This window comes from Python bivittatus, unplaced genomic scaffold (genome assembly GCF_059951505.1).
Source record: "Python bivittatus isolate LINGU-HERP-01145 unplaced genomic scaffold, Pbiv_v1 ctg000080_np1212, whole genome shotgun sequence".
Lineage (NCBI taxonomy): Eukaryota > Metazoa > Chordata > Lepidosauria > Squamata > Pythonidae > Python > Python bivittatus.
Genome location: NW_028277035.1, coordinates 84,274,748 through 84,298,981, shown reverse-complemented (window position 1 = coordinate 84,298,981; position 24,234 = coordinate 84,274,748). Strand labels below are relative to the sequence as shown.

General features: G+C 38.4%; 1 protein-coding gene across 8 annotated transcripts in view; it reads right to left on the bottom strand.

The window, feature by feature from the left end:
* Nucleotides 1–24,234, bottom strand: part of CFAP20DC (CFAP20 domain containing) — a 193,720-nt gene that overhangs the window by 117,186 nt on the left and 52,300 nt on the right. For all 8 annotated transcript variants that reach the window (XR_015794990.1, XM_088134444.1, XM_088134439.1 and 5 more), the window contains 2 exons: nucleotides 6,597–6,711; nucleotides 1,711–1,867 (listed from right to left, as the gene is read on the bottom strand). Coding sequence is in view for 7 of the 8 variants with exons in the window: in XM_088134444.1 (XP_087990570.1) it covers nucleotides 1,711–1,867; nucleotides 6,597–6,711 (272 nt within the window). In the remaining variant the exon portion in view is untranslated. The remainder of the gene's footprint in view (nucleotides 1–1,710; nucleotides 1,868–6,596; nucleotides 6,712–24,234) is intronic.

Sequence of the window (24,234 nt, the reverse complement as noted above, 5' to 3'; positions counted from 1 at the left end):
AATAATAATCTGAGCTAGACATCTTGACTGATCCACCATCTTTTCCTATTTATCTGCTGGGAAGTGTTTGGTGAAGCAGCAACATGGAAAATCTGAGGACTGAAGGTCTTCTCACATCCCTCACTGTTACTTAGAGTGTGCCCTAAAGGTTATGAACCCCCAAATGCCTTGAACTTCAGCTCCTGGAGTCTCTGCCTGAGAATGGCATATTAGGCATCTATGAAACACAATTATCTCAGGATAAACAACGTATAACATTCCAGATGTTGCTGAACTACAACTCCCAACATCCTTCACCAAAGTCTATGCTTCCCAAGGATTTTGGGAATCATGGTTCAATATCTAGACTACCATAGTTTGCCTATTGCTCGTTTCTTGTTGCTGGTAATCTATAGCTGCTCTCAGTTCTGACACAGAAAGGCAGAAGTAGATGGTGGAGACAGTATTTAGGGTTTGGAGGAACATTCAGAATTTCACCATTACATCAGCAACAGTTCATTGTGATCTCCATTTCAGAGCAGGACTAAGAAAACTAATTTTTTTTTTAAACAGTTTAGTTTGCCAACCTCAAATCAAACCTCTACCGTGTTCACGTTCTCTTGTGTGTTCCATTTCCACAAACAGGACCAATAACAGAAGTAGAATAGTTGAAAGTCTGTAAAACTTTTGAGGACAAGTGATCTACTGGGATGATACATCCAAGGAGGGAAAGTTACAGGATCAGTAAGTTGGGGGGGATCAAAACTGTGCCCCAAAATCTAGCCTCATCTGGCTTTTCCCCAAAAATGAACTTGTGCAGTCCAGAATACTGTGCGATAAACAGGGAGCAATCACAAATAGCTTTGGATGAACCAAACAAGACAACATAAAAAAGGATAAAAGCAGCAAAGCAAGGAGACTCAGACAAACCGCAATCTAGAGGAAAAGTTCACGTTATATAACAAAAATAAAAGAAGCTTTTTATTTATTGTTTCCCAGCACCTTTTACTCCTTCCTTTTGTAGAGTACAGTTGAAGGCTGAAGTATCTAGTTTGGACAGAAGACAATGAAGTAGGAAAGCATCAGAGGGATGATATGCAACCCAAATTCTGATAAGCAGAGCTGAAGGGTGAAAAAATGTTTTCTATTGTTTAGTCTAGGAGATGGTGTACAGTTCAAATAAAATATGTAGCTTATGAATAATAGGAATTCATGAATACACTTTATTAGGAAGAGACTTAATGTGCAGTTTATCATCAACTCTCTTTTCCTCCTTCAAAAGTCAAATTTCCATAATGGCCAGATTTTACATGGGTAGTCTCTGCAGTTTCATTTTAGAAGCCACCTTGAGAAAATGACATATCTCAGTAGAAAAACCCTTTGATAATTGAATAACAAGCTTTCTTTCAAGGTGTTTAATGAAACACTTACCTGAAGGTAGATTATTAGCAGTTTGTATGCTAATTTAAAGTTGAAACAGTATCTTCAATGCAGTTTTAATAAAAGTGCTTCTTTATAAAAATGTAAATGCTGAACCACATTTGTAACCACACTTAGAAAAGGTCACTGACTATCCACGAGCCAGAAACATGCATAGTATGACTCATGCATCCATTAATTGCCAAGAAATCATCTAAACCTTTTGATAATGCATCACAGAGATCTGAAAGATAAGTCCGGAATCATGAAACACATCTTAGCCAAATAGAATTCCAGGAAGCTGGAACATACCATCATCATCTGCAGGATTCAGTGGGTTTGACTTCAGCGTGAAGATTTTTCGCAGTTTACAGTTGGCTGAAACAATAATGCCATCCAAGGACTGAAAAACAGTGCCTTTGAATATCTCACTGGTGAACGCCACCAAATCAATGCACAAATTGCACCACTGAGGAAAAAAAAATTAGAGATATATTTTTAAAATTAATTTTCAATAAAACACACAATTAAAAACCAATTGCATTTATTTGCTATGCTTATATTTTATTTATTTATTTATATTTCGAATTTAGACACCACCCATCTCACGAGGAATATATGCCACTCCAGTCATGTCTGGCTCTGAGATTAAACAGCCCAAAGGCATAGAGTTAATGTATTTGATATTATGCAAGAAAAAAAAAGATGATTTACAATTTTGAAAACTGTCTCTCAAAATTTTCTGAACAACTGAAAGCTGACATTTTTAATGGAGATATTACACTGAAACCCTTTACAAATGGAAATAATCAAATCAAATCATGAACTACGAGTTATTATAGACCAAGTTAGAACACTTATTAAAGACAGGTCAACATAGTGCAGATTGAACTATATAGTCAAAAAGTGTTTAAACTCAACTCACTGGCATCTAATTAAATAAGTAATTTAATTTAAGGTTGATGTATCAGATTTTCAGGTAAGTTAAAAAAACACTAATTATTCTGACACTGATTATGTTTGGTGAAAGCTGAGCTCATTTCCCTGTGGCTGACTATTACAAGGCCATTCTGAGATGGTTTATCATCAGGTTCTTAAACAGAACCAAGTTATGCATGTCAATTAAGATACCTAACATTCATTTATTCCAAATATTTCTATGTCACCTGTCCTGCTATGCAAAGTAATGCTAATTATGGATGTAAAGCTATAGGTTACATAATAATATAGACATTCAATGTCAGTGAAATGCTATTTTAATAATTGCTTTGCTAACTCCTCCAGTGAGGTTTTAAGGGACCATTTGGGTTTATTAATAGTAATCCCCAAGGCAGTTTCCCAGATTACTTTAAACCTCTGTGTGCCCATAGTTCTTATTCATGTGCTGTGCTGACACCCCATTTGGTTGACTGGAAGGGTCCATTTTTTCTATTGTTTATAAATAACAGACTGGGCCTGAAGGACTTGGTGACAGTTTATGCCATGACACTAAAATGTTTCCAAAAGCTACATGGATGCAATTGTTCATATTTTTCTCAGTCCTTGACTCAGAGAAAGTGAAGTACCACCAGTGTGCTCTCAATGGCTATAAACAGGGATGGTTTGAATGCATTCTTCCACTATGGAGGTTCTGTCAAAATGATGAAGTCAAGCAAGTCATCAAATATATGAACATGTGCATGAACACAAGACAATTCTTAGATCATCACTCTCTCTCTTTTTTTCCTATGTAAGGTTTCTTCTCAGGATGTAATTAAAGCCAATTCTCCTTCAAGGTAAGTCTGACTCTTGGTGACTTCATGAACACATTGTGTAGTTTTCTTCACATCAGTGAAGAAGTGGTTTGCCAGTACCTCCTTTTTGGGATTTTTTTTTTCAATTTCTCAGTTTTACCTATAACTTTAGTTTTTCCTGGAGGTTTCCTATCCATAACATCCAACTGTACTTTGCTTTGAAATCAAAGAAGGGAACTATTTGTTTTAAGGTACATTTAATTTTAGGTAGTTTTTAGGTATTATTCATATCTTAATGTAGGGGATATTAAGATAATAAAGATATTTTGCCCTTTGGCTAAGCCATTTTGTACCCTCCCCACATGTACTGACTTGTTTATATACTGATAATTTGGCCAGTATCAAACATTGTGTTTAATCCCTCATAAATGTCTCCATCTGTCTCTGAACAGTTGAGTGTGTAAAGGTGCACAGGGAGGGAAAAATGTACATGATGTCCTTTGCAGTTGATAATTACTTTTCTTCTTCCTTCCTGCTTCTGAAGTAGAAGACTATCACCTGAATTGGAAAAGCCTAATATAGATTTTATATAATCTTTTGGCAGGACATGGTTTCACCCACAGCCTTCAGCAACATTCCCAAACTGGAATGTTGGACATGGGAGTTGTGCACCTCCATGTGGCGATCCAGCTTTATTTGCGTAAGCCAGCATTCTGAAAATTATCTGGCTTTGATTGCAAACTGCTACCTTGTCCAGACTGAGTAGGAAGGCTTGTATAGACAAACATGGTTTGCTGGCAGAACTTAGTCCCACACTGCTTGGACAAAACAACAGTGAGTCCAAGTTCTGACAGGGCTCTGGCATGGCTTGTATAAAGAGGAAAAGCAATGGGATAAGGAACCCCTTTGATATTAAACTGATAGCTGGCACACTCACTAGGACCAACAAGAAGCTCATTTGTTCTATTCATGGAAAGGTCACATACTGTACATTCATTTTAGGGAGTCACAGCAACACAGATTTTGAAAATCCCAACTCAGAGTATGCTTTTATATTTTAGAAGCTGGCTTCTATAGCCAGTCAACACACATTATAACATTCAGTAGTATAGCTTCAGGGATCATAACTGAAACAATTTAATGTGTTTCAGAGGTACATTCAAATTTATCTTAGGGTAGTAAAATGTCCATTAAAAAGGCAAATACATGGTTAAAGAACTTATTTACATTGTAGGATGTTTTATTCCACTGAGAATGTTTTCCCCTCATTATTAGTTTAATGAAACAAAAAAGGGTTCCAATAGCAAAAATCAATACATTTCTTGGAGTATTTTATTTGTTCATTTCACCCTCCCTCTGGTTTTTAGAAACAGAACTATTAGGAGTACTGAAATGTATCTCCCTAGATCATTATTGTTATTGTTGTTGTTTTAAACCTCAACAGGTTTCACTGCCTGGGACCAAAATATTTCAAAAGCAAGAATTAAGAGGGTTGCTTTGGATTTTGCTTTTTGAGTACAAAAAGGAAACTGTTCTGAGAGAAATACAGGGACATGTTTACTACTGTATAGTAGTATATAGTACTAGAAGGTAGAATTAATTCAGAATAAATTTTGCAGTAAAAATTAAACCCACATTGCTAAATTAATTCCTGACTTCCAACAGATTGTAGAAAAGAGGTAACAAAACTTACAGATCTTGTTGATCTAATTTGATAACATTTCTAAGGGATGCATAACACATACCAATTTCAATTTTTAAAAAACAAAAGTCTATTCTTATTCTTGGAAGCTTTTTTACTTTAAGATGAAAACAACATCCCCAAATTACCTCTGCAAGAAAACACTGCATATGTAAATAGTCTGGGGGATTATATCACACACACATTCATATATGATTTGCATTTAAGGAAATCCTAAAACATGGGCAAATACCATCCACAAGGGGTATGATAATTAATGACATAATGCACCAAACAGAAACTGTTTAGAAATTATGGCTATATTTTTTATTTTGAATCAGGCACTGCAATTTTTTTGAAAAAAGTGCTCCACAATGTGCTGAAATATTCACAAAGCACTTCTTTCCGGTGGGTAAGTGTGTTGCGTCGATTGCAAGGCTCATGTGATTGCTTCAGCAGCTGTTTTCGGCTATCTACACACGGACGTGGAAGCACAGCTATTTCACGATGAAAGTTGAGAGCTGCATTGAAAGCAGTTGCGCAAGCCTTGCAAATGACCCAAGCTACTTAACTATTTGAAAAGAGGTGTTACATACATGCTTCTGCACGTTACTAAGTACCTCGTTCAAAGGCACTGCACAGTCCTAATAATAGGTAGACCTCACTTAATGACTGCCCTGTTTAGTGACTGTTCGAAGTTACAATGGTGCTGAAAAAGCAACTTTATGACCAGACCTTCCGTTTACGGCTGTCAGTGTCCCCGTGGTCATGTGATCAAGATTCGGGTGCTTCGCAACCAGCAGGTGTTTACATCTGTCACAGCATCCCGCTGTCATGTGATTGCCATTTGCACACTGGCTTCCGACAGAGTCAATGGAAAAACCAGCAGTAAAATCACAAGTCACAGTCATGTGATGTCTCGCTTAATGACCTGTGGTAATTCACTTAATGACTGCAGCGGAAGTGAGGTCATAAGCTCAATGCAGTCACATGAGGTTTCACTTAGTGACTGTGTTGCTTAGCAACCAAGTTGCCGGTCCCAAATGTGGTCACTAAGTGAGAACTACCTGTATTTTCTGCAGTTTGTACAAATTTTTATTCTGTAAATTAAATCTGAAGCTTCTTTCCCCACATACATGAATCTAAGAACTCTCTTTTGTTTTCCTTACAAAAATAAAAGATCAGACAGAAATCTGGAATCATTCTTAGAAACACACTACTTCTACCTGGGAACAACTGCCAGTGATGAAATTGTCTATATCAACTGTAGAGGTAACCATCTTGTCTAATAGTACGAGATCATTTCTTATATTTCTCAAGATCTTTGGCATACCACGTTCAATGTTATTTATTTAACTTATATCACACCTTTTTATTCAATCCAAGCAGTTAAGGTGCCTATGTATAAAGAATTAATAACAGCATTACCAGAATGCTTGGCATGAAATTGTGCTTTGGTTCTTTTCCATTGGCTAGGAGTGGGAAGAACAAACAGCCCCTGAAAATTATCAGTATAATTCACGGTTGAGCTCTTGTTCAAACAATCTGCTTAATCTTCATACTACAGAGGTGTCTAATGATGATCCACTTTGCACTACATTGTGTGCACTGCTGTACAATTAATTCTGAAAAAATATGTGGAATTATGTGGAAAGACAATTTCTTGTAAGCATGATATGCTGGATTACTGGTAGGAATGACCAAATATTTAAGTATTGCAGTAGAAAGTAGAAGAGATTCATACATTACAGTAATAATTTGAACAAGGAAGGAAATATACCTACAATTTTGCGCTTGATCATAAAGAGAGGGATTTTTGCATGCAAAGGGGTCACAGACAATTCTTTGTGGATCGTCGATAAATACAATCTTCTTTTAATATTTCCTAAATCAGTTATCCTACAAGAGAAAAAAGGTGAGAATGGAGATGATAGAGATTGATCTCCATCAATTCAAAAATCTTTGTCTCTGGATAGCCACAGAAAACCATCATTCGCACGTAGAAGCTTTATATCAAGGACAGCAAATGGAGAACTTAAATATTATCCCTTCTACAAGATAAGTAATGAGATTTCCTTCTCAAATTCAAAGTTAGTAGCTATAAGCTGAATACATAAAATCACTTTACATGTTAATTTTATTTCAATACTCTCACTCGATTTCCATAGCATTTCAAATTATGAAAGAATTCAATTTATATAAATTAAGCCTTCAATAATCATGCTTTTTTTCCAGCCCCTTAAGCTTGTGTCATTTTGGGAAATGCTATTACATCTCTAAAAAGGAAAATCATTGTATGTTTTCATTTTCTAAAAATGCATCCGTAGTATCATATGGGCTTTTTGTTTAAAAACAGATACAAAGCATAACATGTCAGTTTCCTCTTCTGAGCAACCATCTCTAAGCATGAAACCTATATGCCTTAAGTTATTCTTCCAATGATGCCCGAAACACTACATCTGGGCATCACTAACATACAACCACAATCAGTTTTGTCTTCTAATATGTTGTTTCCTTGTTTCCAAAAATTTCAAACTAGCTAAATATCTCTTTAATGTCTCCTAACTGAAAATGGTTTTGTTCTATCAGAATGCCAAGTTTTAGACCTGTAAGTTTAGCCAGTTCCTATTTTACTGAACCCTTTTCATCATGCTAGCAATTCCTATTGCTTGCTTTTCTCTCCTTGAGGATAAAATGTGAATTATTTTCTGATAAACAATTTCAGACAACTCCCCCAAATCAGAATCTTTTTCTTTATTTTGGATATTCAAGCTAAAAGTGTGGTTTCTTAGTCTAAATGTCACCAGTTGGGAGGCAGCAATATTCTTGGGGACAGCTTACTGGAAAAATACGAACATATTTAGGAAAATAATCCTTTAAACAGGAGTGGCGCCTGCGAGTATCTTGCTGCCTGGGAGCTGGGGAAAAATGCAAAAATGGGGACAGGAGTAAGTCAATGGAGTAATCAGAATCTCAACACTGCAATACTTTGTGGAACCTCCCACTTTTTTTTTATTAAAAAGAATAGACATCAGCTGCCAGTAGAACACCTAAAAAGAGATCTGATCCTATAAGAAAAGAAACATGCCAACGAATTGATTATTTTTAGTGAAATGAGTAAGAAACTACCACAAGTTATTCATTTACATTCTGCTCTGGTGCATACCCAGTGAGGTTGATAAAATATTGAAAACAAAAGCAGAATGAAAACAGTTGAAGACATATCTTACAGTTAACTTTTAAAATCCCAGCAAAAGAGATTTATTTTTACAGATTATCTAGCTGCTGAGACAAATGGGGGTCAAATGCAATTCTTGAGTGAACGCATTCTGTAACTTGAGAATATAGAAGGAAGCACTGTCCATATTGAGAAAAAGACAGACATCTAACAATGAGAGATATGCAGATATTTATTTCAAGGATTTGTATGGTAACCTACTTCACAATAATACAACTTTACAACAATAAAATATAATGGTGTAAAATAAGAAGAGAATTACAATAAAACTGTGGAATCAAAACGCAGGTCACAAAGGCAAAATAATCAAGACTTCACTGCAGTGTTTATTAGGCAGTATGTACTGGAGGGGGACCCCACCAAAGGTTAGTGGGAGACACTCCCCTGAGGGTAAAATGGATGCCCTGATATTTTTACAGCTCTACAAGAAAGGGGAAGGGAAAAGAACACATATGTATACATATTCATATGATGATGCAGGCATACCTAAATGAGCAATACTTCTCAAGTTACTTTCTGTCCCTGTTCTTGGCTGCTATCTACAAGGACGGAACAACTGCTATCTATAAGGAAAGCAATAGTGTCAGAGGGGAAGAAACAAATTGTTTAAGGTGCCAACTGCCAGGAAAAGACATCCTCCCTTATGTTGCTATGGGGATGTTTGGAATAAGGGGTTCACAATCAGCCTAGTTCATACCAGCTTCAAGGGTGCTGCACATTCCTTTATGTTTCAATTTTATTAAGGCGATCCCATTCATCTGAGGGCTCTAAAATTTGCTCCTTTCACCCAAAGATTCACCCAAAGATATATTTTTCTCACAAAACTAACAACAAGAAGACAAAAACCATAGTGACTAGATGCACAGTTGGGGCACACCAACAGATCCTACACCTCTCAGGACAAGCTTATCTAACATCCTGGCCCCAATTTCTTATTCAAAAGATCACTTCTTGATAAGACTATTGAGTAGTCCAGAAAGATAACGTCATCAATGATATCAGAAGCTGCCTGGAGAACTGGCAGGGCCACTTCACAGTTTTTTGATTAGGTCATTCATCAAGGCAATCAAAGCAGTTTCAATACCATACCCCAGCTGAAATCCCAAGGGAAATGGGTCCAGATAATCACATAATTCAGATGCACCTGGAGTTCTTGAGGCTATTGCATTTTTGGTAATTATTTTTTTCAGAAATGAAATCTAATTTTACATGTTTGCTGGGTCTTCAGCAAAGGTCTTACGACTACCTTTTTTGGGCTAGGGAGCCAACACATCTCTCTTGGAATGAAGCACTGTTCATCTCCCTTAAGCTGGCTGAATTATTCTGTCCACATCTTTGAGACTTTGAAGCCAAAATAACATGACACTCTGTTGCCAAAATAAATTTCTATGATCAGGTGTTACACTGGAGTCCATGTTCAGACAGGTTTGATTCACTTCACTGGCAAAGATTATGCATACTTCTTCAGTGAGCCACCAATCCTTTGGACTCCCCCCCCCCCCAACAGGTAGAGGAGATGTACGCAGTGCAGAAAAGCAACACCAATCTGTCCTCTGTGAACACAATGGAAGCAAACACTTATATGCTCTTTGTGTTTCTGCTAGGTTGAACCATATTATTTTATTTTGAATTTTTATTTAATATCTTTATTTTTTTGTAACAAAACAAACTTTAATCTTACAAAAAAAGAAACTTTAAAAAATTTAAAAAATACAAACTAAAGATACAAGCTAAGAAGGAAAAAAATCTATCTTATATTTTATAAGTATCAATAGTCACTGGCTTACCAATTAATTCACTACCATAATATAAACAATACAAGATATAGTTGTAAGATATCACAAAATCTCTGCCATAACTACACATATTGATGCATTCTTTGATTGGTAGAAAATATTGCATTTCCCAAAATAGATAGATCACACATTTCCAACAAGCATTCCTTGACATCTGGAATAATATCGCTTTTCTAATTTCTTACTATAATTCTTTTTGCCACCCCGCCACCCCATCCTCGATACAACCACAATTCCTGATAAACAGTCAAATTCCAAAGCTTTGGTATATAATTCAACATTACATTAACATCTTAGCTTAATATTAGGTTGAACCATTTTAACTAGGCCTCCACCTGGCCATTAGTCTATAACTGACCAGGAAGTGTTCTGCTCCTGACAATGAAATCAGATGGGATCCACCTTCAAATCACTAGCTGTGCCCAAGCAGAACAACAAATCTTAGATAGATAGATAGATAGATAGATAGATAGATAGATAGATAGATAGATAGATGGATGGATGGATGGATGGATGGATGGATGGACGGACGGACAGACAGACAGACAGACAGACATAGATATATTGCAGCAGTCCAGACTGTTAAAAGATAGGTCTGTGATTGTCATGGAGGATATGAAATCCTGAGCTGTCCTGAATATAGATACTGAAATCACACAGGACAAAGAGCCTAGAATGAACCAATGTAATGCCAGAAATCACCTTAGCTAGCTTAAGAAGAGATTGTATTTTTATTATATTGATGCTTAAGTCTTCATATCGAAAAGGTCAGGCATGTGATAGATAGAAAAACAGTAAGTCTAAGGGTAAAAAGAATACAGAATGGTCATTAACTAAATTCATTTCCTGCTTAACATCTACTTTTTGAAATATTTTAAAGCAAAGTTACTTTTCAGTTCAATTTTCAATTCAGTTTTCAATTCTGTTTCATATCTTCAACTATGTTTGACTACTTTCCTCATGACAGCAAACGCAACAAGAGTTAAAAAGCCAGTAAGGTCTCAGGAGTAGCTGTGCAACTTATTTAATGTTTATAGGAACATCTGTTCCTGGCAACTGGAAGAATGCCATTATTATTTCTCTTTACTAAGAAAAGGTAGAAAGAACAAACACAAAGACTACAGGGGTATTAATTTGTTAAATCTGCCTGGGAGTGCATGGCAAAAATCTAAGTAAAAGTAAAAGAAGCAAAAATGAGCAAACTTTGAGAAGTACAGTGTGGCTTCATGCCGGGCAGATTTTTGTTCTTCAAAAGATAACTGAAAAAATATGAGTATGAGAGTTTATCACCCGTTTGTTGATTAAGAGAAAATGTTTGATAAAGTAAATAGGCTAAAATTATGGAATGTTTTGCATGAACATGAAATACTGGTACTAATGATGGAATTAAAGCATACATGAAAATACATGGAATGCTTGAACACTGAGTCAAGCATAAGGCAAGGGATGTGTGATATCCCCTTGCTTATTTTATATATGTTTAGATAAATATATAAGGAATACTTGGGATAATGGTAGAGGTGTTTTGGCTGTATGTGTACTTTGAATGTATGTGTACTTTTCTATGCAGAGAATGCCATGCTGGCTGAAAAACCAGCTGGCTTGCAGCAAATGCCAGATAAACTGATGATACAAGAAAGAGTATGGATCTGTGTTTGACTGGCAAACCAGAATGAATGACTGTAAGTTACACATGAATGATAAAAATCTGAAAAAAATATTGATACCTTGCTAGAATGTTTACTAAACATAGAAGAATGGATGGGGATGCTGGTAGAAAAGTAGTGATTAGTATGTACCCTACTGAGTGGAATGAACTTTTACCCAAAGGAGCAAAAATGGCTATGCATAAAAGCATGCTTTGGTCCATGTTCTATAAAAGTGAGAGTTTGCTATATCAGGAGAATTACAAAAGTAACTTGAATGCAAGGTGAATGGGGATTTTAAATGTATGATAAAACAAGATAAGGACAAGAATAAATGGATATTGAATGAATGTAGAGTGATTATAAAAGTGAGTGACCAATACAAAGCAAGTGAATTGAAGTGCTTTGGTCACAGAGAGAGAATAAATCCAAAATCAAACTGAAAAACAAATAAGTGAAGGAAGAGTGATTGGGTCAAGAGGAAGTGGAAGTCCAGGAAAGTTCTGTTTGGATGGAGTTAATAAGGTCCCCAAAGAGAGTTGCAAAATTTAAAGAACAAAAGATATGTGTGAAGTGGTCGTGGTAGCAAGGATGATTTACAAGATAGAGATGAAGAGCTATAGTGAACAGTGATGTAAGCCACTCCTAGCTGTTTCCTTATTTCTTATCTCATGCCTTTATTTTCTTTGGCTTACTATTAATCTTATTTTGCACTCTGCATAATGGTGCTTACCATTATATTACTTGAAAAGAAACAGCATAATGGATATGTACATATGTATATATGTATGCTTTTTCCAGGTCTTTTTCACAAGTACCATGACCAAGCCAGGTAATCCCACACATTCAATATTTCTGCATTTGCTTGTTTCCTAAGTGAAGAACTTTGCATTTGCCTCCATTAAAATCCACTCTCTTATTTTCAGTGCATTTGTCTAACATATGAAAATAATTTTGAATTACATTTGTTCTCCAGGGTGTTAATTATCACACCTAATTTTGTGATCTGTAAATTTAACAAGCATTTGCTATCCTCTAGTCATCAAACATTTTATCAGTTCTCCAGGATTTCTCACAAATATTTGGCTAGACCACCAAGCTAGTTCTTTCGGTACCCCAGCATGCAATTCATCTGGCTTTGGAGATTCAAATTCATTTAAATCAAAGAGATATTCCCAGCCTATATTTCTGCCAGTCTTATGCTTCATCCTGCTCTTTACAATTTCCTGATGGAGCATGTATTTTTTGTTGAAGACCGAACTAAGACAGCTCAGTAGTTCTTTTATTTTCAACAAAAAATCTTATTTGCCATCTTTACTGAACAGTTGGTGTACAAATGCTTTTCTCTTCCCTTTATTTTAAATATACCTACTCTCCCTTTTTTATTTTTAGTATCCTTCACCAACTTCAGCTCATTCTGAGTTTCAGCTTTTTCTATAGTCCTGGTCTACCTATATATACTCTTCTTTGGTGATTTCTTTCCTTTCTCTATCTCCTTTCTATGTTTTGAGATCTTCACTAACTTTTTTGCTGTTCTCATTGTCTTTATAAACATTCCTTTCTTCCCCTATTCATCTTGGACTCCTTTCTCCATTACCATTTTGTCCCATGAAATTTTACGTATCACCGCTCTTAATTTATTAGTCTGCTTGTTTAACTGCAAGATTCATATCTGATATACTCATAACATTAAGAACCCCAACATTACATTATCACTTCCCATTTTCATGCTACTTAAATTTTTCAACTAAACCTTTCCTACTGGTTCATATCAAGTCAATGACAGCTCAAACTCTTAAGCTTTCTTCTACCCTTTGAAGAGAATGTTGTCAGCAACACAATTTTAAGAATTTCTGGATTATGTTTGTCAGAGCTTGTTTCTCAATAGAAATTAGGGTAATTAGTATCTCCAATCACTACTACTTTATGCTTCTTTGGAAGATCTGCAATTTCTTTCCGGAAAGCCTTATTCTGTAGAGGAATTTGGAGAATACCTTAACAAAGGTATGCAAATGCCATTAACATCCTGTGAAACAGGAAAGTGTGAAAAATAAACCCCAAACAACCCTGCTTTGATCCTATTTGGTATAAATATGGGCAAAGGGAAGCTCTGACAGGCTTTCAATATTCTGTTATTGTACTCCATAACAATAAGTAGAATTCCTGTGATCTTTGTAGTGTCTGTTTCCTGAACTGACCTGCCTCGAAGGACCGATACATTCATATCTTCTGCTTGGTTAGGTGGACAATAGTAGACAACAACAGTATTGCTTTTATTTGTTCTTCTATTTATTTTAAGCCAGATGCACTTTACAATATAAGTTCACTCACTTGGATTTCTGAGCAGGTATAGGTATTTCTGACATAGAATGCAACACCTGTTCCCCTCCTATTGCTTAATTTATTCCTTGTGAATAAATTATATCCTTCAGTTGCTTTATTCTAATTAAGGGAGACATGTGACCAGATTTGTTAAATCATATTTGTCTTCCTGAGCTAATCTTCTCATGCTGTGAACATTAGTGTACAATGAAGGCCATGCCAATGCTGTTCCTATTTTTTCACTGATTGGCTAAACAGGCCCCATTTTACCAACGTAACCACATCTTTCTACATGCTTCACCTAGATACATTTTACCAGTCCTTGTGAGGCATGTTGTTGTTGTTTAGTCGTTAAGTCGTGTCCGACTCTTCGTGACCCCATGAACCATATTGCGCCAGGCCTTCCTGTCCTTCATTGCCTCCCTGAGTTTGCTCAGTTTCATGCTCATTGCTTCAGTGATGCTATCTAACCATCTCATCCTCTGCCGTCCTCTTCTCCTTTTGCCTTCAATCTTTCCCAGCATCAGGGTCTTCTCCAAAGAGATCTCTCTTCGCATTAGGTGACCAAAGTATCTGAGCTTGAGCTTCATTATCGATCCTTCCAATGAGCAATCAGGGTTGATTTCCTTTAAGATTGACTGGTTTGACCTCCTAGCAGTCCAGGGGACTCTCAAGAGTCTTCTCCAGCACCACAGTTCAAAGGCATCAGTTCTTCAGCACTCAGCCTTCTTTATGGTCCAGCTCTCACAGCCATACATTACTACTGGAAAAACCATAGCTTTGACTATGCGGATCTTTGTCGGCAAGGTGACATCTCTGCTTTTTAATATGCTATCTAGGCTTGCCATAGCTTTCCTCCCAAGAAGCAAGTGTCTTTTAATTTCATGGCTGCAGTCTCCATCTGCGGTGATCTTGGAGCCCAAATAAATGAAGTCTGTTGCTGCTTCCATTTCTACCCCTTCTATTTGTCAGGAATTGATGGGTCCAGATGCCATGATCTTAGTTTTTTTAATGTTGAGTTTCAAGCCAGCTTTTGCACTCTCCTCTTTCACCCTCATCAAGAGGCTCTTTAGTTCTTCTTCACTTTCTGCCATTAGGGTGGTATCGTCCGCATATCTGAGGTTGTTGATGATTCTCCCTGCAATCTTAATTCCGGCTTGTGATTCTTCCAGCCTGGCATTTCTCATGATGTACTCTGCATATAGGTTAAATAAGCAGGGTGACGGTATACAGCCTTGTCGTACACCTTTCCCTATTTTGAACCAATTGGTTGTTCCATGACCAGTTCTAACTGTTGCTTCTTGTCCCGCATACAGATTTCTCAGGAGACAGGTAAGGTGGTCTGGTACTCCCATCTCTTTAAGAATTTGCCACAGTTTGTTGTGATCGACACAATCAAAGGCTTTTGCATAGTCAATGAAGCAGAAGTAGATATTTTTCTGGAACTCTCGTGCTTTCTCCATGATCCAGCGAATGTTGGCGATTTGATCTCTAGTTCCTCTGCCTCTTCTAAACCCAGCTTGTACATCCGGTAGTTCTCGGTTCATGTATTGCTGAAGCCTAGCTTGTAGGATTTTGAGCATAACCTTGCTAGCATGTGAAATGAGTGCAATTGTGCGATAGTTTGAGCATTCTTTGGCATTGCCCTTCTTTGGAATTGGAACATAAACTGACCTTTTCCAATCCCGTGGCCACTGTTGCGTTTTCCAAACTTGCTGGCATATTGAGTGCAGCACTTTAACACCATCATCTTTTAGTATTTTAAATAACTCAGCTGGAATACTGTCATCTCCACTAGCTTTGTTGTTAGCAATGCTTCCTAAGGCCCACTTGACTTCACTCTCTAGGATGTCTGGCTCAAGGTCAGTGACCACACCAGTATGGACATCGGGGACATTAAGATCTTTCTTGTATAGTTCTTCTGTGTATTCTTGCCACCTCCTCTTAATCTCTTCTGCTTCTGTTAGGTCCCTGCCTTGTTTGTCCTTTATCATGCCCATCTTTGCACTAAACGTTCCTTTCATATCTCCAATTTTCTTGTAGAGATCTCTAGTCTTCCCCATTCTATTGTTTTCCTCAATTTCTTTGCATTGTTCATTTAAGAAGGCCTTCTTATCTCTCCTTGCTATTCTCTGGAAATCTGCATTCAGTTGCTTATATCTTTCCCTTTCACCCTTGCTTTTCACATTCCTTCTTTCCACAGCTATTTGTAAAGCCTCATCAGACAGCCATTTTGCTTTCTTGCATTTCTTTTTCTTTGGGATGGTTTTAGTTGCTGCCTCCTGTACAATGTTACGGACCTCCGTCCATAGTTTTTCAGGCACTCTGTCTACCAAATCTAATCCTCTAAATCTATTCATCACCTTCACTGTGCACTCACAAGGAATATGATCTAAGTCATACCTGAGTGGTCTAGTGGTTTTCCCTACATTCTTCAATTTAAGCCTAAATTTTGCAGTAAGAAGCTCATGATCTGAGCCACAGTCAGCTCCTGGTCTTGTTTTTGCTGTCTGTATAGAGCTTCTCCATCTTTGGCTGCAAAGTATATAATCAATCTGGTTTCAGTATTGACCATCTGGTGATGTCCATGTGTAGAGTCGTCTCGTGTTGTTGGAAAAGAGTGTTTGCTATGACTAGCTTGTTCTCTTGACAGAACTCTATTAGCCTTTGCCCTGCTTCATTTTGTACTCCAAGGCCAAACTTGCCTGTTATTCCGATTACTCCTTGATTTCCTACTTTAGCATTCCAATCCCCTATGATGAAAAGGACATCTTTTTTTGGTGCTAGTTCTAGAAGGTGTTGTAGGTCTTCATAGAAGCGGTCAACCTCAGCTTCTTCAGCATCAGTGGTTGGGGCATAGACTTGGATGACTGTGATATTGAATGGTTTGCCTTGGATACGCACTGAGATCATTCTGTCGTTTTTGAGGTTGTACCCCATTACTGCCTTTCCCACTTTCTTATTGACTATGAGTGCAACTCCATTATGATGGTCACCCGAATTAAATTCACCCATTCCCCTCCATTTCAGTTCGCTGATTCCCAAGATGTCGATGTTCAATCTTGTCATCTTATGTTTGACCACATCCAGCTTGCCTTGGTTCATAGATCTTACATTCCAGGTACCTATACAATATTGTTCTTTACAGCATCGGACCTTCTTTTCGCTTCCAGATACATCCACAGCTGAACGTCCTTTCGGCTTTGGCCCAGCCGCTTCACTCTTTCTGGAGGTACTTGGAATTGCCCTCCGCTCTTCCCCAGTAGCATATTGGACACCTTCCGACCTGAGGGGCTCATCTTCCGGTGTCATATCTTTTAGCCTTTTAACATTGTCCATGGGGTTTTCTTGGCAAGGATACTGGAGTGGGTTGCCATTTCCTTCTCCAGTGGACCACATTTTGTCAGAACTCTCTGTCATGACCTGTCCGTCTTGGGTGGCCCTGCACGGTATAGCTCATGGCTTCACTGAGTTACGCAAGCCCCTTTGCCACGACAAGGCAGTGATCCATGAAGGGGCTTGTGAGGCATATGCAGTACCAAATAAGCAGCTGATCATCTTGACCATCTATGGCCCCAGAAAACTAATTTCTTCTGTCGATTCCATTTATATTGTCTTTCTCCTTCTGGTCTTCATGAAGTGGAGTAGAAGGATGGATGGATGAGAACACCTGAGTCCCTAGGATCTTATATGTCCTACTTAAATCTTCAACTTCCATGGTGGTACAGCTGCAGCTGGTTTTTTTGTTTTGTTTTGTTGCAATACCATTTGTTTCTACAGTGGTGCTTAAAAGTTTGTGAACCCTTTTGTATTTTCAATATTTCTGCATTTACACAAGGAGACTTTTAAGGAGAACAGATCACATTTCAGGTCACATTTATGCAGAAATATTGAAAATTCAAAAGGGTTCACAAACTTTTAAGCACCAGTGTATATGAATTAAAAATAAGGGGTAAATCTTAATAGACTTGTTAGTTAACTTGAAGTTTTGTCAAATTTCTAGACCTTGATCTTGGCAGACCGCAAACTTCATAAGCCAGTAGGTCTGATTGGCGCACATTTATTTGCTTCCTTCTGAAATGAGTCACAACTCCCTATTTTATTTTCTAGCCAGACACTGCTGGATTACTTTTGCCCTTCAGATGTCCATTATTCTGTCTCCTGTCCCACACTGCTGTCAGCCCTCCAAGGTAGACCAGACTAGGAAACCAAAATCATGAATATTAATACTACTTTTATTGTAAAGTTATAGGAACAGAAACTTGCAAGTCTGAATGTGTCTCCCCCCTTCCTCCCTTTACCTTCATGAGAACTAGAGAGGGTTTTATCTGAGATGCTTACTTGGGTTTCTTTTATCTGTTGTCTTGGTTGTATCTCTTCCTCTGTTCCTCAAGTTTATTCCTTCTACCCATTACAAGTGCGTTTTTTCTTTCCCTGAAGGTTCAATACCTTTTTTACAAGTATTGTTTTTGAGTGTCAGTGGGGCAAAATATCTTCAACATCTCTTGCTTTAAGTAGTCACTTTCATTCACTGCCTTTTCTTCCTTCTGGAGAGTTACTTCTAGCAATTTGTTGTATTGTGTTCTATTTTCCTTCTCTCTCATCAGGGGAAGTGTAGTCTTTTGAACATCTAATCTTTTGACTTTTTTTTTTCAAGAACCACTACAACTATGGTTTCTGCAAGATATTAAAGGTTATTTTCAGGCTAGATCATAGACATGACACAAGATTGCGGATCACAACTCCAGGTTCCTCTCTGTCCATCTTCTTTTGTTTCCTAAGGCAGTAGCTGAAGACTCTGATTTTTCCTTTTTTTCTTCTCAAGCTCTCAGGTTACCAAGTACACATTTTTCACTTAGATCAAAAATTTGTTAGGGTCTCCCCCTTCCAGATCCCCTTTGAACTCCTAATTGCTGTCCATGTGGACTCTCTCAGTGATCTTGTTCTCTGAAACCGAGACTTCCCTGGTCACTCTCCTTTCTTCTTGTCCTTCCTGTTTTTACTTTGTTCACTCAGAATACTAGAAACACTATGGAGGTTTGGATTTCATTAGAAGTCCTCAACATTTTGGATCATATTTAACATTTTGAGATCATGCACTGGACACTTAAATAAAAGGCCTATTCTCAAAATGCTGCCCATGTGGAATAGGCTAGACACAAAATAACAATATTGGCCATCTTTTCTGGCCCACAAGATAGTAACTATCAGTGCCAGCTTATATTTGCTTTTTCTTTCTTGACAGGTGGGCAGATTAATAAATAATGCACCAGAATTCAGTTGGATATATTTTTATTTTCTCAAATAAATATTAAATTAAATCCAAGGTTATTGCTGGAACAAAATCATGTTATTATCATTTTTTAAAATTTTGTTTAAAATTAAAATGTTGTAAAAATTTAAAACTGAAATTAGCCAAGAAACCTGATGTAATTCCAGGATTATATCAATAATACTTTAAGGTTCCATGGGAGTTAACAGTTCCATATTCAATCTGGAAGAAAAAACAAATTTATTTTGAGTCTTCATAAGTCCTCTTTTTAACATATTATCCCAATGCCAATTTCTCGGTATTTAAACTACTTTGTATATTCAGTTTTTTTGAAAAGATGATCTGTTTAGCCAACCTTTAGAAATCTGTGCCAGATGATATAGGACCAAACATATAATCTGCAAAACAGCTTTTAATTTGTCCAATATGGATAAAGCCCTATAATGAATATAAATGTCCACAATGTTTAACTAATGAACCTTTTCCAGGACCAGCTTATTTATAACTAAGTTTGCAGCTATTTACGTTTCTAATTAATTTTGCTGGCTTCTTTCATTTATTGGCAGGTATCCATCCCATTTTGCTCTTCTGTTTATAAGGTGACCTGGTGCAGATGAACAGTCTGTTCATGACAGTAAGACTGGCGCAAAGTTTCAGTGGATGTCTTATTTTCTCATGCAAGCAAACTAATACGCTTTTGTAAATGTGTTCAAAACTATAGGTTAGACATATTGACATATATTAGACATACTGAAAGTTTAATTTAGAAGTACAGGCTTTATCTATAAACCACTACTCTTGGTAATAGCATTTGCAATAAAAATGGTAAGAGGTGGTGAGTAAAACAAACAGATAAAGAAAAATGCAGAAAACAAAGTAGTACAGATGTATAGGAGGTATAGACTTAAAGGTATACAGAAGTAAACCAAACCTCTTTATTATACTTTTCCTGTTCCAATCTCAATTAAATACCATTATATACTGTAATAATCAGTACTCAACTTAAAATTCAGTACTTTAACTTAAAATTCAGTTAAATTAACTGAAATTTAAAAATTATTTCTTGATCATATCTTTTCAGGGTTGCTACATATTATTCTAATTGAAGTTTGCCATTATTTTCCAAAGTTACACTAGCCTTTTTAAAAAATTGGGTTTTACGCATGAACGGAACATTGGAATATTTTCATTAATTGCCTTTAATATATGAATTTCTGATAGCTGAAAACTGAAGCTTCGCATCATAAGTTTCTATGGGTGAGAGCTGGGATCCCTACTGCGGTAGTCACAGGTACCAATGTATCCAGAAATAGCTTGCCAGGCTCCAAGTCCCACCTTTTTTTCCTTTTGTTTTAAAAACAGAAGCCTGCATGGTGCTTCCGAAATGCTACCCTCCCACATTCCCTTTATTCTCCTTTCAAAAATGCTTCTCAGCCACACGTTGGTGCCATAAACATTCTTAAAAGGTATATGTAATGGAATCAGCCAGGAAGGGCTGTGCTTCAGCTTGCCTCCCTGCTTCACTGAAAGCAGAGAATCAGCGACCAAGGCCACAAAAAAAATCACTCCAGAAAGGCAGCCCACATTCTGCTCACTGCCAGTCAGTCAAAAGAAGTCTATAAAGAGCAGCTACAACCTCCAGGCCGGGTGCGAGAATTGCTTGGTCAGAAATTTGTTTAGTGGTGGTGGTGGTAGTTAAAGAGAGAAGTCAAGTCCCAATGTCCTCCTGATTTCTATGCTCTTCCTGAAGTTTTCTTTAGGCAGAAGTCACAGGGAGGGGTGTTCTTAGTGATTCTGGGACCACGAACAAGTAACATCTCCAAACTGGAGAGGGTGGGTGGAGAAGTGCTAAAAGGAATTACAGGCAAGGCCTCTGAAAAGTTCTGCAGCTAGTGACTCTAGTGGGAAGGTGTGGAATGGCAATTCACATGACTGGGAAATAGCAATAAAGCACATAATTTAGAAACAGAGGAAGAAGAGTCTCTGCCTACATTTCTTTAGCACTGCCTGCTAATAATTATTTTGTTGGTTTTGCTCATACACTGCCATAATGCATTCAGACTTCACGGTGAACAAGAACAAGTGAACTTCTCATCCTTTCATTCATTCACTTCTCTCTTCAGCCACCAAGACTATATAAATGCACACCCATATTGTGATGGACTGGAATGGAGGAAGGGGGGTGAAAACGGTGCTCTCGTCTCCAGAGCAACGCTCTGGAGATAAGCGGAGAAAGCTGGCGCATCCCTAAACATTCCAGAAGATAGTAGAGAGTTGTGCCTGGGAACTACTGGTCAGTCTGAAAAGATTCTGTAAATAAGCGCTAGCTAATAAACCTTGCTGATTGAACCTACACGGTCTCCAGGAGTTCCTTGGGCTAGGCCTGACATCAATCTTTTCAGACTCCTTTTTTTTACCTTCGAGTAGAAGGAGTAATATCATGGCTACAGATCCACAGGGAGCTAATCTGACACCGCAAATGTTAGCAGCCGCGCTTCTACAGCATCAGCAACAAGTGGATGCACAGATTAATAACCTGCAAACAGCAATGGGACAACTAATGCAGCAGATCGGCCCGGGAGCCCAACAGCCACCACCAGCACCACCACCAGTCTTGTTGCGTTCGCCTGGTAGCAGAGAAGTACGGAGGTGAGGTGGAACAGATGAGAACATTCCTAGCACAGTGTGAATTGTTCATGAACAGCAGGCCGGGAGAATTTCCTACAGATCAAACAAGAGTGGCTTTTGTGATGAGTTTGTTGAAAGGCTCAGCTGCCAAGTGGGCTACACCCCTCACAGAGACAAGGGATCCATTACTCAACAACTATCAGAATTTCGTTACAGCCTTCAGGGGGCACTTTGGAGACCCAGTGAGACGACTGACTGCCTGTCGGGACATTCGTAACTTCAAGCAGAGCGGCAGATCGGTAAGACTGTTTATTGCAGACTTCAAGTTACTAGCGGGAGATGTGGAATGGAATGAGATCGCTCTTATAGACAATTTAGAGAGGGGTTGGATCCTGAGCTCCGTTCGGAAGTAGTAAAGCAAGGCATTCCAAATACTTTGGATGGCCTGTATCAGCTTTGTATAATGGTTGAAGCCAGGCTTATGGAGTTGAAGCAATATGATCCATCTACTTCTCTAAGCGCTTCTCAGCCCCTATTGGCCACAATTCCCTCCCCCCGTGCAGTAACAACAGAATTTACAGTGGGGGAGCCGATGCAGTTGGGAGCTGCTCGGAGAACTGTGTCTGGAGAAGAGAGGCAGAGGAGAAGGGATCTTAACTTGTGCTTTTATTGTGGAGCCCCAGGGCATATGGTGAGAGTTTGCCCAGTGAGAGGGATGCTACCGGGAAACAAACGCATGCAGCAAATGCCTCTCAAGAAAGCAGTCTCCACCCCAGCACAGCAGCAGGGAAACGGGCAAAGCCCCCCTCCTCAGAGCTCGCGGGGGGGGGCTCTCAAACAATTAAGGAGAGCTCACAATGGAGACAGCAACCAGGCTTTTATAATAGTTCCTCTCACAGTAATGTTGCCTTCAGGTACCAAGATTACATTAGAGGCTCTCATAGATTCAGGCGCCACCATGAGCTTCATAGATGTTCAGGCTGTAGAGAAATGGCAATTACCTACAGTGGATTTGGACAAACCCATGCACGTAGAAACTATAGATTCTCAACCATTGAAGGCGGGTCCGGTGCGGCAAGTCACACTTCCCCTACAATTAGCCATTAATGATCACATGGAGTTGTTACCTCTGTATGTGACAGCATCATTACAGGTGCCTGTGATATTGGGTACTTCGTGGCTTAAGTTACATAACCCTGACATAGACTGGTCAGCGGGGACCCTCTCATTTTCGGCCCCAGATTGTCAACACCACAAAGTACAGGGAGCTCTGCTCAACAATTCCATAGTAGGCTCCCAGGATGTAAGAAGGGGTTTGCCTGCCAAGTATGCAGACTTTGCAGATGTGTTTGGGAGGAAGAGGCTAGGGCATTACCCCCCCCATAGAGACTGTGATTGCACAATTGATTTGAAGCCAGGTGCTAAAATCCCAGCTAGACGGCAATACCCCATGTCTGCAAAAGAGTTGGCTATTCTCAAGGATTATATAGAAGTAAATTTGAAGAAAGGATTTATCAGGCTGTCAAAGTCTCCAGCCTCAGCCCCCACGTTTTTTGTACCAAAGAAGCCAGACCCACAGACGTTTGGAACTAACACTGGCGCGACTGTTCCACTGTGCACAGTTCATGATTACAAGGAGTTGAATAAAGTAACTATTAGGGATCATTATCCACTCCCATTGATTTCAGATCTTTTAGACCGGCTACAGAAGGCACGCATTTTTACAAAGCTGGATCTGAGAAATGCCTACAACCTTATTCGTGTGAAGAAAGGCCACGAATTTCTTACAGCTTTTGATTCCAGATATGGCAAATATGAGTACACGGTCATGCCGTTCGGGCTTTCCAATTGTGGAGCAGTGTTTTCTAGATTTATGAATCAGATTTTCTCTGACATAATTGATTCTTATGTGGTGATTTATTTGGATGACATCCTAATATACTCTGACGATGTCCAATCACACACAATGCATGTCAGAAATGTGTTACAGAGGCTGAGAGAAAATAAGCTTTTTGCCAAACCTGAGAAGTGTGCGTTTGATTTGCCACAATTGGACTATTTAGGTTTTAGAATTTCTACAGAGGGAATACAGATGGATCTAGCTAAAGTGCAAGCAGTGTTATCTTGGCACCCACCCCGTAATGTAAAGGATGTACAACGTTTTCTGGGATTTGCTAATTTTTACAGAAAGTTTATTCCCAACTTTGTGGAGCGTGTGAAGCCCCTCACGCAGTTATTGAAGAAAGGAAAAAAGTTTCTTTGGGCGGAGAAAGAGCAGGCAGCCTTCCAACACTTGAAACAGCTTTTTGCATCTCAGCCACTGTTAATTCATCCCGACCCTTCAAAGCAGTTTGTTTTATGTACTGATGTATCTGATGTGGCAATCGGAGCGGTTTTGTTGCAAGCAGAAGACGCAGGTGAGGGAAGGGGGCTGCCGTGCGCCTTTTTCTCTCGCACGCTCTCCCTAGCAGAGAGAAATTATGACATTTTTAACAAAGAGTTACTTGCAGTTAAGGCAGC